The sequence below is a fragment of the Gigantopelta aegis genome, chromosome 1 (genome assembly GCF_016097555.1).
Source record: "Gigantopelta aegis isolate Gae_Host chromosome 1, Gae_host_genome, whole genome shotgun sequence".
Lineage (NCBI taxonomy): Eukaryota > Metazoa > Mollusca > Gastropoda > Neomphalida > Peltospiridae > Gigantopelta > Gigantopelta aegis.
In genome coordinates, this window is record NC_054699.1 from 28171670 (window position 1) to 28188442 (window position 16773).

Genomic DNA, 16773 nt, shown 5'->3' on the forward strand with positions numbered 1-16773 from the left:
AGCACTCGCATCATATCACTGCCCCCCACCCCCACCCCCACCCCCCACCCCAATGGATTTTCTGGATCCGCCACTGAATTCAGAGTACTCGGGCTACTTTTATGCTTGCCTGTCACCTCATGTTTTGTATAACAGACACATATGTAGTATTGCCTCCAGCCATCCTAGCTACGCCAATGTTCGTGTCAGAGTGTCTTTTCACCATGTATCATCATCGCACACAGGACATTGCCAGCTCCGAAGCGAGAGAAAGCGAAAATACCAACGCATCCAGGTAAGTTATTTGCTGTTTTCTTTGATTTGGCGTCATTTTATACTGTGTGGTTTATTATGCTTTATTGTTCATTATTATGCGGTTACTTGCTAGATAATCTGCAAATAAAATTATATCGTCAAAGAGCCATATGAAACGATAGATCTTCATATAAAACAAAATCTATCACGATTGCTCGTCGTCATTTTCACAATACCTGACCAAAATATTCATTTACTAAATAATTATTTTGACATGACGTCAAACATGGCATGTTAATGACCCTTGAATTATATTAAATATATTATGCAAGTTATACTATACAAAACTGTGTAGTTTTATAAATATTTGAGACCTTAAACTACTGTGTACCGCGTATCGCAATTATATTGTTTAGTAGTGTACAATTACTTGAAACGAGGGTGTACTGCGTAAAACGAGCAAGGTTTGGCTTTTTTTTTTAAAGAAAAAATCTCTTGAATAATCCTTTATTTATACATGGTGAAGTGTATATACGTTTGTTTTATGCACTGCATTATATTATATATGAGAGAGAGAGAGAGAGAGAGAGAGAGAGAGAGAGAGAGAGAGAGAGAGAGAGAGAGAGAGAGAGAGAGAGAGAGAGAGAGAGAGAGAGAGAGAGAGAGAGAGAGAGAGAGTGAGAGAGAGAGAGAGAGAGAGAGAGAGAGAGAGGGGGGGGGGAAGAGAGAGAGAGAGAGAGAGAGAGAGAGAGAGAGAGAGAGAGAGAGAGAGAGAGAGAGAGAGAGCTAATCTGATGTATTTTCCGCACTGTATGTAAGGGTTTCGCAATCGTTTCTCGCACTTTCCAATGAACACCACAGATTGAAACTTTGAACCGTTATGTAACTTTGCACTCCATGAATCATAACCGTGCACTCGAACACACATGGCAAAAACAGATAACGCACTGCATGAAACATCTAATTTACTTCTACATAAAAGTTGCATGAAAGACTGTCTTCACATAACCTTTTATTACCTTTACTGTACGTTTGTCTGAAAAGGTAAAGGCAGTAAATATGATATTTACAATGGCCTTTACGTAACTAATATAAAAGGCCCACTTTACAGACAAACAAAAGGTGAAATAAAAATGATATTTTAGTTAAAACTAAAAACCATCTTTACATGTGCTTAAATATCTGTAAAGACCATCTTGACGTCGGCTTAAATGTATTTAAAGGTCACCTTTACAGATATTAAATGCATTTAAAGACTAGCTTTACAAACACTTATGCTTAAATGGACATAAACCCCACCTTTACAAACACTAATATATGTGTGTGTGTGTGTGTGTGTGTGTGTGTGTGTGTATATATATATATATATATATATATATATATATATATATATATATATATATATATATATATATATATATATATATATATATATATATACTGAACAAAAAAAAAGAAACTTCCGATTTGTACATATAGTATTTGTTGTGTTAAAGAATTCATTGTGTAATGAAATTATATAGGTAGTATTAGCCTTGAGCTGTATTATCAGGATTCATTAATTTTATCGATTATTTTTGCACTGTTAATCGTCGACAACGTGAAATTCAATTTGCACGTGCATGCATGGTTCGACATGTCCCGTGTAGTATTCGGTCAATTTGTTTTACTTGTCTTACTGACATTGTTGTCAAGTGAACGAAAACGCTTCAAAATTAAAAAAAAATTAACGTTTTTTACATTGTAGCATTTTTAGTATGCCAAGAATACCCAATAATTTACGCGAACGGGCGATTGGCATGCTTGATGCTGGCATGTCGACAGAAGACGTTGCAAGGCATGTTGGGAGTTCTAGTCGAGCGATACGAAATCTTCGCGTAAGATTTCGAACGACAGGAAGCACCAACGACTTGCCACGTCGTGGACGTCCGCGTGTTACAACGCGTGGTCAAGACCGCTATATCATGAACACGCATTTGCGCAATCGATTCCAAACTGCTACAGCTACTGCTGCTAACACACCTGGGCTTCATAATAACCGAATCAGTGGGCAAACTGTTCGTAATCGTCTGCGGGAGAACGGTTTACATGCACGACGTCCTTACGTCGGATGCGTTTTAACGCAACGTCATCGTCTAAATCGTCTTAATTGGGCACGTGTACACACTCGTTGGATACGGCGACGCTGGAATACCGTTCTTTTTTCGGATGAATTCAGATTTTCTTTACAACGTGGTAATGGCAGGGTGCGCGTCTACCGTAGGAGAAATGAACGCTATGCTGACTGTTGTGTTCTTGAACGAGATCGTTTCTGGGGTGGGGGTTGTGTCTTGGTCTGGGCAGCCACTGCCCATGGTTATCGTTCACCACTAGTCGTCATTGATGGCAATTTAAATACTCAACGTTACCGCGATGACATTCTCGCTCATCACGTCATTCCTCTGTTCCATAACAACGCCAACATATCGATTTTTCAGCATGATAATGCCACCTAGAGACACTGTAAATTTTCTTAGGACAAATAACATTGATTTCATTGATGACTGGCCCGCTAAAAGTCCTGATCTCAACCCCATCGAGCATGTCTGGGATAGTCTGGACAGACGATTGAGGCGTCGTCCCAACCCACCCGCTAACGTCAACGAACTTCGTCAAGCGCTCATTCAGGAATGGAACAATATTCCACAGGCAGAAATCAACACTTTAGTCAATTCTATGCGCCTGCGATGCACTGCAGTGGTCAATTCAAGAGGTGGTCATACCCGTTATTAAGTGGGTGGAGGGTTTTTTTAACCCCTACCACACTTGGTCAAAATTTCTCCCAGTTTCTTTTAACCTATGACCATGATTTTTGCACCAAACGATGCATCATGGAACACTCTTTAAACGCATATATAACAATTATTCCCCCGGTTTGTTTTCATCAAGTTATGTTCAAGCAAAGTTAGCGGAAGTTTCTTATTTTGTTCAGTATATATATATATATATATATATATATATATATATATATATATATATATATACACGAATAGAAAATCCTTCCGTGTTGCTGGCATCTCTCTTCTAAAGTAGCAAGGGGGCTTGAGATAATATATGTTATATAAAGAAAAAGTCAGAAGCCTCCTTTAAAAGTCATATATATATATATATATATATATATACAATGTTACAGTGGGTTTATTTTTTGTGGTTTTTAAGTTATAAAGCTACACATATTAATATGAATGTATAAATACTGTAATACAGGTGAACTGTTTATACTTTCTTGTGACGGACCACTGCATAAATTGGATACCATCAAGGCAAATAAAATACAAACATTGTAAAAAAAAAAGAGATTTCTTTATTTTTACAGAATGGATACTATCTTCAACAATTAATATAACATAGTAAATAATAAATATAAGCTTGTATTAAAAAGTGATTTCTTTATTTTTACCGAATTGATACTATCTTCAACAATTAATATAATATAGTAAAATTATAAATATAAGCTTGTATTATTTAGAATGTTTGTTGAAAAAGTATCCAGGGCTCACATTGGAACAAGTTTTGGTTTAGATATATACATTTATGCCGAGTTTTTCCTTGAAAATTATTAAAATGTGGTTAATTTAAGGAATATATTATTTTCCAAAAACTAAATGTCGTTTTAATAACAGTTAGCAACTGGCTAATTTGGCCATGTATTGGGTGAGCCCTGAAAACCTAAGTATCTGAAAATATATGTTTCTTATATGTAATTGAAATGGCACGTGTATTAAATAAATACATAGATCTTTGCAAATGATTAGGACAAGAAGTAGAAACGCCATGGTATGTACTACCCTGTCTGTGGGATGGTGCATATAAAAGAACGCGTGTTGCTAATCGAAAAGAGTAGCCCATGAAGTGGCGACAGCGGGTTTCCTCTCGCAATATATGTGTGGTCTGACGCCATATAGGCCTAACCTTAAATAAAATGTGTTGAGTGCGTTATTAAATAAAACATTTCTTTCTTTCTTTTTTTCGCTTGGTGAATTAATCAAATGGTCATGGGAATATTTTGTTTTTTTAAATTGATTAGTTGCTATTAAATAACGTTTTAAATTCATTATCAGGGCCGTAGCTAGCAGGGGGGGGGGGGGGGGGGGGGGCAGTTGCCTCCCCAGAAAAAACCCCACCGGAAAATATTATAGAATCTTAACCGTTTAAGGAGTTTTAGACTATTAACTACTCAGATGCGCTCCCCCTCCCCAACCTCAAACAAAAAATCCTAGCTACGGCCCTGATTATTATTGTGTAACGACATCTGAAATTTTAACAGTAACTGGCGATGCAGATTATTCAGTACTGAACGTGTCACCTATTAGAAATATTAAGTGCCGACTGTGATACACGTTGATCATACATAAAACTAAAACAATAACACCTGTTACCTTGGTTTTCATGCATATTGTATTTGTCACTGATTCTGAGCATCGATTGTGTTCTTCTTATCTGAGTGATACATATACCGGTGCGGATCCAGGAATTTTTTATAGAGGGTGCCCAAAACCCGTTGTAGTTTTTGAAAATAAAATTTAAAGGTCCCTGACAGGTGAACGGGATAACTTTGCATTTTTGTGTATTCTGTAATATATATTGTTTCACCAAAAATAGGGGGGGGGGGGGGGGGGGGGGGTTCCTAGCTAACAATACCATGCATTGTAGTACCAAGCCGTACATGGTTATTTTTTCCTACTTTCTTCAACAGATATTGTTTACAATTAACGTAACTTAGAATATCGCATATTCTCACAAAAATGGCTTTTTATTGGTTTCTAATTTCTTAGTATAAAATTAATTACAACCGCATAATCAATAATAATAATAATGATAATAATAATAACAATAATAATTTTAAAATACTAACTTTTTCTTATACGTTATTAAAACACGCGCGCCACCAATTTTGCAGTATTATATGTTACGTATTCATACCTGTCAACTCTCACGCATTTGGCGTGAGTCTCACGCATTTGTAACAAACATTATGTTCTAATTCAGTCTTGTTTTTTTTGTTTTTTGTTGGGGTTTTTTTCGAGAGAAAAGCTGTAACTGGGTCACATGCAATGTCTGCTTCCTTAACAATAAAGGATACAAACTGGGGGAAATGCCTGATGCTTATTCCGCCACTCAACCACAATTCTTCTCCATCTGCAGACGGCAATTTTAGACGAAGTTTTTGATTCTCGTAATCATCGTTCAACACATTCAAACTATGTGTAAGATACTGTCGCAGAAAATCGGCAAATCTTCTTAGTGCAACACCATCACGACCTCTTATACGATTTATCACGAAAGGCATTGGTAACGATAAATGAATTCCCAAAACATTTGTCAAGCAAAGTTCTGGCTTGTTCATATGCTTCATCTGTGGACAATAGAATATATCTATCCAGAGATTCCATTGCTAAACGATCTAAGTATCGTTTCAAGTAATAGATCCGCTCAGCAGATAGAATTCCCTGTCTTTCGATCAATGTCTCAAAAGCTGCTTTCCAAGCAGGGTACGCCAGGGGATTCCCAATAAATATTCCTGGTTCTGGAGGAAGAAGCCTCTCTAAGCTGATTTTCTGTGCCAAGGAACTTGTTAATTGTTCTATTTCCAGCATGTGGGAAGAGTTTTCTTCTGGTACGAACTCTTTAGCTAATGCACTAAGTTGTGTGGATGAAAAGGACTCTGGGTCATTTACAACGCGACTTGGTGTATTTTCCACTGGAATAGACTGAATGTAGCCTCGCACATACTTATTAATATCATAGGACTTAGATACACTGACAACAGGTGGATACCAATCACTATTATCATTCTTTTCATAATGAATAGTCTCTTCCTGCTCTACTTGTTCAATAGCATTTAATTTTGCCTGTGCCATTTCTAATTGTTTTACTGTATCCAACTTGTCTAATTCTGTTCTTTTGCTAGCTTCAGTGTCAACATATTTTAATTTTACATTTAATGCTGCAACCTCAGCCGCTGCTTCTGTCTAAGATCAAATCTGACACGTGGAAGACAGGCTAGAAATTACTGATGTCGCGGTTGAAGAGACAAGGACTGGGATGTGGAGGTGGACAGCGAAAGAAGTTGAAAGATAGGAGGAGTTGTCAAATCGGGAAGAAATGAGATGGAATTCAAAAGGAGAGAAAGGAAAGGGGGCAGTGGGATAAATACTGTGTGCACGTATTGCGAGATTATGCAAGATATTACGTCACTATCAGCCTGAACATAAACAATGAAGTGTCTTTTTTTTTTCAGTATTGAAAATGCTTCAAGTCAAGCTGTCAACTTTATGTTTTAATTATAATACCATAAATATTTTTCCTAATGCAATGTCAAATTGCCAAACGTTTGACATCCAATTGCCGATGATTAATAAATCAATGTACTCTAGTGGTGTTGTTAAACAAAACAAAACCAACAAACCAACACCCCGCTACGAGATATCAAGATGATGGCGTTAGATGTAGAAAAAACCGGCCTCGGTGGCCTAACCACTACACCACCGAGGCCGGTAAAACTGTATTATAGACACAACGTTTGGGGACTGTTTGGGAATGTTTGAAATTGACAGTTTAGGGAACAATAGAGCATTGTAAATTGTCAAAGTTAACTTTTAAAGGAAATGTTCTCGAATGAAAATAATTTAATGGTCAGTGGCGGATCCAGAAAATCCATCTGGGGGGGGGGGGGGGGGCAGTGACATGAGGTGGAATGCCAAGGGAACTTTGTGGGAGGTTGGAGGGGGATCGTAAAAAAAACAAAAAAAAATAAATACATATATATATATATATATATAATAAAATTATTAAAAAAACCTATCGCAAAATTTAGGGGGACAGGCCCCTGCCCCCTCTAGATCCGCCTCTGATGGTTTTCATTCTAAAATATTAAATGCATTTGCTTGTTCGTACAAATACATGCTAAACCAATCGATGTTAATGTCGTTACTGACAGATGGCGATACTATTAATTTTTAACAGGCCTACTGTTTCAACTTCTGTCATTAGTCTCTGCTCCACGTCCCAACGTTCACCATGAAGAAAGTGGAGAGGATCCAACAAGAACTGTCAAAGTTCCAGTATGTCCTGTTTACGTTTTGCGACATCAATGGCACTTCTCGTGGGAAGATTCTTCCGGTTCGCAACGCTGCCAGTTTTGAGAAGGGTGTAGCTATGCACGGTGGTAAGTACAGAACGTTATTAGTTTTAGTACCCATATGGTTAAAAATATGTTTTCTTACACACCCGATGGCGAGAACAGCATTCGTTATTTTTGATAACACATACTTGTTAACACATGTACGTCTGCTGACAATTTCAAGACATACGACTGGCTGCTTCTAGGTCATGACCAGGACACCAATGCCATACACCCAATAAAAAAAAAGCACGGTGGAAATCTATTACACTAAGACGTGTAGTTAACCTGACAATCGTTTGTCTGTGACGCATAAGTTAGCTACAAAAAGATGTTATAATATGCTTAAAACCTGATGTTTAAGGATATGTAAGAAATAGAATAATACATTCGTGTCTGTTAGATACCATTTATCTTGCAACTCGTTGTTTAAAAACGTATCCAATTCGCTTTCGCTCGTTAGATACATTTTAAAACAACTCGTTGTAAGATAAATGGTATCCAACGGCCACTCATGCATTATTATGTTATTAAATGGGGTTTTTTCATATTGGCCTTGTTATAGGTCCGAGGGGAGATGTAACGGCCCTCCGGCGGCTATATTGGCCCGAGGCAACGCCCATATAGCCACATAAGAGCCGTTACAACTGCCAAATGTTTGACACCCAGTAGCCGATGATGAATAAATCAATGTGCTCTAGTGGTGTCGTTAAAACAAAACAAATTTATTAATAATCGGCTGTTGGATGTCAAATATTTGGTATTTTTTATATATAGTCTTAGAGAGGAAACCTGCTACATTTCCCCATTAGTAACAACGGATCATTTATAGGCACTATGATGGTCCATCCCAAAGACAGCATAGCAAATACCACGGGTTTTGATATACTAGTCGTGGTGCATTGGCTGGAACGAGAAATAACCCAAAGGGCTGTCCATGGAGCAATGTATATAAAATAGCCATGGATCATTTATATGGACCATCCCCCACAGACAGGATAACACATACCACAGGGTTTTTTTTATATATCAGTCGTGGTGTATTGGCTAGGACGAGGAATGGCCCAGTGAGCTCACATACAGGGGTCGACCCTAGACCGGCCACGTATCAGACGAGCGCTTTACCGTTCGTGTCATCACCTCAGTGATTGTACCAATTACACGCACGATCGCGCAGCGAAACGTTATGTTTTTGAACGTGATCGGCCTCGCTGGCGCAGTGGTTAAGCCATCGAACTACAGGCTGGTAGGTACATGGTTCGCAGCCCGGTACCGGCTCCAACCTAGAGTGAGTTCTTAAAGGCTCAATGGGTAGGTTTTAGATCACTATACCCTATAACCACTAACAATTAACCCACTGTCCTGAACAGCCAGCCCAGATAGCTGAGGCGTGTGCCCAGGACAGCGAGCTTGAACCTTAATTGGATATAGGCACGAAAATAAGTTGAAATCAAATTTTCAACGTGTCTAAAGTCCGAACCAAATTGTTAACAACTACAATAAATTACTCTCCTACCTTTAATTACCGTTACATTTCCCCCAAATTTTGTCCAGACACAAACCATTACAGTGACACAGATTCCACATATGAGACTGTAACGATGTCGCCAGTATTAACTTCGCTGAGATAACATAGGGCAAAATACATGCAGTTTTCTGCCGTCTGCCATTTTTTTTTTTATGGAATACTCTTCAAAAAGGGTGAAAGCCTCCAAAGTATGTAACATAATTAATATAAAATCAATAATCTCTAGTGGTATCATTAAAGAAAAATAGAAATAATAATAATAAAATTAATATGACGTCATCACGTTTGCTTTTATATCATAACATGTTATGACGCATGGGCGGATCCAAGGGGGGGGGGGAGGACCAGGGGGACGCGTCCCCCCAAAAAATTGTTCAAGTGCCCTCAAAATGTCCAAGTGCCCTTTTTGTTTGTAGAATTTTTTTTTTTTTTAAGTAAACAATAATTATATTGTAGAAATATGAAATCAAGATTTTCGTGTACATGCGCAAGCTTGCAGATATGTGTCTGTGTTATTGAGTCTCAATGGGGCCCCATTGAGGTTCTAACGCGAGTGACGCCAATTTACTTCATTATTGCTAGTATATTATGACGTAGAACTGTAGGAATTCATATTAATTGTAAATATCAAAACTTGTAGTAAGGTGCCCTTTTGACGAGTCAATGTGCCCTTCTTTTTTGGTCCCCCCCCCCCCTAAAAATATTTCCTGGATCCGCCCATGTGACGTTGTTAGATTAAGTTATATCCTTTCACCCCTCTTGGTGAATATTCCATAAAAATTCAAAATGGCAGCCGGCACAAAATTACTAGCTTTTTGCCCTATGCGATCTCAACGAAGTCGACATAGGAGACATGGTTATCATCTAGTATGTGGAATCTGTGTCATTGTAATGTTTTTATCAAGATTTCTGTGTGGACAAAATGTTGTTAAAATCTAAAGTAAAATAAAGGTAGGAGAGCAATTTTTTTTTAGTTGTTAACATTTTGGTCCGGACTTTAGACGTTTTGTGTTTGTGAATAAAAGTTACACGTATGAAAGTTATTATATTATGTAACAGCTGTCTTTATTAGCGAGTACCAGTTACAAAGCAAAACAACTATTAGGCCTGCACAACAGTTGTCAGCATTGATAATGGGTAGAGCTAACCACTGGACCACCGTAATGGGTAATATTAACTAGGCTATGTAAAGTGTTTGTTTGTTTTGTATAACGACACCGCTAGACCACATTGATTGATTGATTATTCATCAGCTATTGGATGTCAAACATTTCATAATTTTGATATATAGTTTTAGAGAGGAAACTCGCTACATTTTTCCATTAGTAGCAAGCGATCTTTTATATGCACCATCCCACAGACATGGCAGCACATACCACGTGCTGCACTGGTTGGGATTGATCTCAAATCGATCGCGCATTCAGCGAGCGCTTTTCCACTGGGTTACCGGCCTCGGTGGCGTCGTGGTTAGGCCATCGGTCTACAGGCTGGTAGGTACTTGATTCGGATTCCAGCCGAAGCATGGGATTTTTAATCCAGATACCGACTCCCAACCCTGAGTGAGTGCTCCGCAAGGCTCAATGGGTAGGTGTAAACCACTTGCACCGACCAGTGATCCATAACTGGTTCAACAAAGGCCATGGTTTGTGCTATCCTGCCTGTGGGAAGCGCAAATAAAAGATCCCTTGCTGCCTGTCGTGACAGCGGGTTTCCTCTAAAAAACCCAGTATCAGAATGACCATAATCTGTCTGACGTCCAATAGCCGATGATAAGATAAAAAATCAATGTGCTCTAGTGGCGTCGTTAAATAAAACAAACTTTACTTTTTCCACTGGGCTACTTCTCGCCGCCTTTGAGAAAGCATCCAAAAACTCTTTATTTGTGCAACATTTGTCCACCACGTCACAACTCTGGCAGCCTTCTGATTGGTCTTGTCTACAGTCCGGAATACTTGTCTCAACGTAGACATTACCGCCGAGATGTCGTCATTCTCGTTTTTGCTACTTCCAACTGCTGGTCGGCTGTCCGAGAAACACATCACTTGGTGGGGCAAAATGTTTTTTTTAAAAATCACCACTATCCTCGTCAATCAGGAGAATGGGTTTTCCCCACCGACGTCACAACTTATGCTAACTCGATCCAGTACATGGAAATTTCCCCCAACATCCTAACCCATGTTAACACAGCTGCAAAAGTCTTCCCCACGCTAAACTCGCACCTGGTCGGGACACTCCACCTAGTTAAATAGGACACCGACGCCTCGCTTAGAGGCCACGCCCTCGTGCCCCTTCGAGGCCACGACCCTATGCTTAGAGGTCAGTCAATCAGAAGGCACGTCACGTCACCTCATTTGCATACATGGGGCTTAAGTACTACTATACTTACGTAGTTCCCTAACCCCAATTTCGCTGCTTTATGCCCATAAGCTTTATTTAAAATATTCATATATACTTTTAGGTGCACTGATGCTTACGCACAAAAAGCGAAGATATATTGTACATTGGCCATATTATCTAGAATATTCACTGTACCGGGTTTTTCTCTATTTTTCATTCGATAGTTCTAGTAGGGAAAATGTTTACGACAGGCAGCTCGCCACATTTCTTTAAGCTGCTTCCGAAATTTGCTGGTATGACTTGTTATATTTTCCAGGATCAATGACGATAGGACCCAAAAATGACGTGGTATCAGCCTACAACTCGGGTAACATGGTTATTGTTCCTGATCTGGACACACTACATCCACTTCCTTGGGCTGGCAATGGCAAGTTCAAGGTTGCCGAATTCTACTGTGAAACAGCATCGATGCCAAGTCGCAAATACCAGGAGGCCTGTCCCAGATATATCGCCAAACGACAGTGGCAGAGGCTGCAAGACATGGGATATGATTCATTTTCCGGATTCGAAATGGAGTTCACGTTGAAGAATCGACAGACGAAATCGCCATTATTTGATGGGCTTGATTACTGCATGAACAAAACCTTTAGACGAGTAGAACCATTTCTACTCGAACTCGATACGCGGCTCTCCGAATCTGGCGTGGAAATCGGCGAATTACATGTCGAGTATGCTCCAGGTATGATAGAATGTGTCATGAAGCCGCAGTGGGGAATCAAGTGTCCAGACTCGACTTTTGGCTTTGTCCAAGGTCTTTTAGAAATGGCCGAACAGCATGACTTGTTGGCGACGTTTGTTTCAAAATCAAATATGACAGAGGGTAGCATAGGTTCACACTTTAATCTCTCCTTGTGGAATAAAGAAGCAAAAGTCAACGTCTTCCATGATGCAACACAAGCAGACTGTTTGTCAGAGACCGCGCGCTATTGGATTGGTGGACTGATGAAGCACGCTGGGGCACTGACAGCTCTCTGTTCTCCAACAGTCAACTGCTACCGCCGCCTGTTTCAGACTCGGACGCCAGGCAAATGTTTTTGGGGCATAGACAATAGATATGCAACATTTCGTGTGAAAAATGACAACATGAAGAACACCTATATTGAAAACCGAATTCCCAGTGGGAAATGCAACCGATACCTGGTATATGCAGCAACGCTTGCAGCTGGTATTGATGGTATTGTCAACAAGATAAAATGCCCTCCTGCTAACGACGCCAGTACTCCAGATCTCCCATCATCCCTAGCGGCTGCCTTGGACGCCCTGAAGCAAGATGACGTCATGGTGTCTGCGTTGAGTCAGCAGTTCGTTGACTGGTTTATTCAGCTCAAAATGGAAACTGAAATAAAACTTTTACAAGAAGGCGCTGCACCAAAAGACGACGAAAAGAGGTTACTGATGGAAACAGAACTGTATGAGTAATCTTTGTCCCATATACATGAATTATTACTTCTGCATTTGTAAAAAATGATTTGGTATTAGGTGAGTGTGGATGAGCTCCTCTCCAACTTATTTACATGACTCGTGCTATCAAATACTGGTTTAAATTAATACAGCTTCCTCTTTTCAGACTGCCCAGACAGATTTATGTCATGCTTAAGTCTCATACTACTTGGGCGACAGACATTAAAAAAATTCTTTTCAAACTTGGTTTTGGATTTGTATGAATAAGCCAGGATGTGGGAGACATCAGTAGGTTTATTAATGTATTTAAGCAAAGACTATGATATTCTACAAGAATGGGCATCCACTATTAGCGGTTCAGATTCTTGCTATTATTATAACCAGTATAAATCTCTATTAAATGTTGAATGTTATTTACACATGAATATTCCCTTGAGATTCCAAATTGCATTATCAAAATTTAGATGTAATAGTTTTGGTTTATGTGTAGATACAGGTAGATTTAATAATATTGTATATCAGAGAAGATTATGCACTTTTTGTCAAGATAATAACCAGGGTTTTTTTTATTGAAGATCAGCTCCATGCATTATTTGTATGCAAAAAATACAGTTATTTGAGAAATATGTACATTTTACCCTTTGTGAATGTAAATGTTGGTCTACCATTAACATTAACATTAACATTAACTTCATTAATCTGATGTCATCTCAAAACGAAATTTGTTTACTAAATTTATTAAAATTCTTATACTATGTATTTAGATTGAGAATGAATGGTGAACTTTTTTTACACTGAATATTTATAAATGCACTGCCTTACTATTACTATAATATAAAATTAAATGGCAGACCGTTATGTGACTAAATCATGTAACGCATGCTCTTAAATTGTGTAAAGTGACTGTATTTTGGGCCAGAGGCCTTTTACTGAATAAACTGTCTGTCTGTCTATATGTCTGTCATTTGTATCAAGAGAAATATTTGAACAGAGAAAAATTGTAGTCGTTAATGTTTCTTAATTTCCATTTGAAGAAAATATTGATTATACTGGATTGAACTGTTTTTTAATTTATTCTACTTTGGTGTCCACATAGTAACTTTTGATATAACTTAAACTTAAAGGGACATTCCTGAGTTTCCTGCAATTTTAAAGATGTTATCGACTAACAGAGACTTTTTAATGATTGTAATTACATATCAAATATATTTTTCTGTATAACATATTAGTGGCTGTATATTAAACGTGTTTCTGATCGTTCTAATATTTGTACTAGGTTAAATTTCATTTTATTTCCTAAAATATGTTTTTTTCGTACGATTATTATTTGAACACAAATTCCAGTGTGTGCTTCTTACAAATATTAAGACGACCAGAAACACATTGAATATACAGACACTGGTATTCTAAACCAGAAAATATATTTAATATGTAAGTTTAATCATAGAAATATTTTATTATTCGGAAACATCTTACAACACAGAAAACTCAGGAATGTCCCTTTAATTGTGCAAATACATTGGTCGTAATAACATTTTGTTTCCAGCATCGTTTTACCTTCAAACAACACACTGTCCAGTAAAATGGTCTCCTCCTAATTCGTGGGGGCGGGACGTAGCACAGTGGTAAAGCGCTCGCTTGATGCGCGTTCGGTTTAGGATCGATTCCCGTCGGTGGCCCCGTTGAGCTATTTCTCGTTCCAGCCAGTGCTCCACAACTGATGTAACAAAGGCCATGGTATGTACTATCCTTTCTGTAGGATGGTGCATACAAAAGATCCCTTGCTGCTAATCGAAAAGTGTAGCCCATGAAGTGGCGACAGCGGGTTTCCTCCCTCAATATCTGTGTTCCTTAACCATACAATATGTCTGACGCCATATAACCGTAAATAAAATGTGTTAAGTGCATCATTAAATAAACCATTTCCTTCCTTCCTTCCTTCCTAATTCGTGGAATCAACTATTATTTTGCTCAATGCGCATTCGACTCTGGGTGTATACCATTATAAACACTACGGATATAAATACCACCACCCCTCACTCTTAAAGTTAATATGAAAACAACTGGAGGTTAAGCTGTTCATTTCAGATATAACGGGTAGCGTCTATGACTACCCTAGTTCCGCACAGAATCTGATAAAAAAAAATTCACAGGCTCCCCATACATGTTTCAGTTTGTTTTTGTTTTGTTGTTGTTTTTACAACAAACACACTCACATTTATCACCAATGACAGAACTTGTGATATTAGCTGCTCTATAAAAAGCTGGGTGCACCTCGAACTTTGACCCAGCCGGAAGTTAATTGGTTTAGTACTACCTAGATGATCTAAATAAGACATCATTAGATTTTTATATACTGACGGTTCTGTTTTCTATGTGAGCACCTTCTCATAAGCGCCGAGAAGAGGAATCTCCATCTCATTACTTACATAGCGCCTTTGGTTCGTAGCGTCATCCACAGATGACGTTTCTGAAGCTCTCACAGTGGGTTCTGTTAAAAGAGCTTCGGGTATCCACACTATGATCTGCCTATAATTATGTACAATGTCGATCACTACCCAAGTATACATATATATGTGTTCGCGTCTGATTAGCACATTTTGGTGGTAATTACAATAATGTGACATTACATTACCTTATTATTCTATTGTATTTGTATTATACTATTGTCTCTATTACTGTATTGCATTTGTATTAATAATATTGTACTGTTGTCTCTTGTAAACCTTACAGTTTATATATCATGTTCCTCATATGCCGTTGTGTAACGGCCTGAGCGTAATAAAGTTCTGTTCTGGTTAACTGCTCTATCAGAAGATGGGTGCACCTCGAACTTTGACCTAAGCCGGAAGTTATTTGGTTTAGTACTACCTGATACGGTCTTGATCACGGATAACGGTTTTGTCGTTCAGGTAGAAAAGGAATCCATTTGAGGCCGCCATCAGACCATTAGGCCTAAGTACTCTCTCAGAAAGCATATGATAATCATGCAAATGTAAAGAAAACAAGGATTGAATAGGAATTAAACGTAACATTTGCAAAAAACTTAAGGTCTAAACAATTGAACAGGACTATAGAATTTTTTGTATACATTTCACATTTATTTTAAAACATTGGATCAGTTCTGTAAAAATATTGTATTAACTGTATGATTTTTAATTTTTTTTTTTTTAAAGTTAAATAGAAAAAAGAATTGAAAATAGCATTTCTGCACAAGGCAAAGTCGAAAGGATGTGGGAAAAGTCGTGATTGCTTCCATGATCCACTGTCAGGTACTTGTCCATAGGAGGACTGCCACTCCCTTAGGAGATCCTGACGTAATGTACAGATCTTACAGAAAAACCTCTGGTGCCATCAACTCTCAATGTCATATTAAGCTTGAGTGCCAGGATTTAGCTCAGTCGATTGAGTGCTCGCTTGAGTCGCAGGATCGAACCACCTCAGTGCACCACAAATGTTCAAATGTCGTGGTATGTGCTTTCCTGTCTGTGGGAAAGTGCATATTAAAGATCCCTTGCTGAACTAGGAAAAATGTAGCAGGTTTTCTCTGATGACTATGTGTCAGAATTACCAAATGATTGACATCCAACAGCCGATGATTAAATAATCAATGTGCTCTAGTGGTGTCGTTAAACAAAATAAATACATTATTAAGCTTGAATTGGACCAAATGTAGCAAGTTGCAGTGGCGGATCCAGAAAATCCATTTAGGGGGCCCAATGAAATGAGGCGGAATGGCAAGGGAAATTTGGGGGAGGTTTGGAGGGGATGAAAATGAATATATAATAAAATTATACCTGCCCCGAACCTGACCCCCCCCCCCCCCCCCCCCCCCCCCCCCCCCCCCCCCCCCCCCCCCCCCCCCCTTTAGATCCACCTCTGGCAAGGTGTACACAAGCCGATGGAACAGATGTCAATCTAATCACTGACGACAGATCATTTCCGCCTTCCACTCTTCTGATTCTACTGGGCCCTCAACATTGTTCGGTCGTCCGCCTGCATCTCTCTATCCGCTTGTAAACTGGATCTCGCCAAAAGGCACTAAAGTTTG

General features: G+C 38.7%; 2 protein-coding genes across 2 annotated transcripts; one reads left to right on the forward strand and one right to left on the reverse strand.

Moving 5' to 3' along the window:
• The first annotated feature begins 187 nt into the window (after nt 1-187).
• On the forward strand, nt 188-13616 carry LOC121373264 (lengsin-like). Its single transcript, XM_041499787.1, has 3 exons — nt 188-274; nt 7240-7441; nt 11578-13616. Exons 2-3 carry the CDS (start codon nt 7294-7296, stop codon nt 12738-12740), a joined length of 1311 nt encoding a protein of 436 aa, XP_041355721.1. The 5' UTR covers nt 188-274; nt 7240-7293; the 3' UTR covers nt 12741-13616.
• Nucleotides 5124-6920, reverse strand: LOC121373298. Its single transcript, XM_041499848.1, has one exon. It carries the CDS (start codon nt 6132-6134, stop codon nt 5529-5531), a length of 606 nt encoding a protein of 201 aa, XP_041355782.1. The 5' UTR covers nt 6135-6920; the 3' UTR covers nt 5124-5528.
• Nucleotides 13617-16773: the final 3157 nt, after the last annotated feature.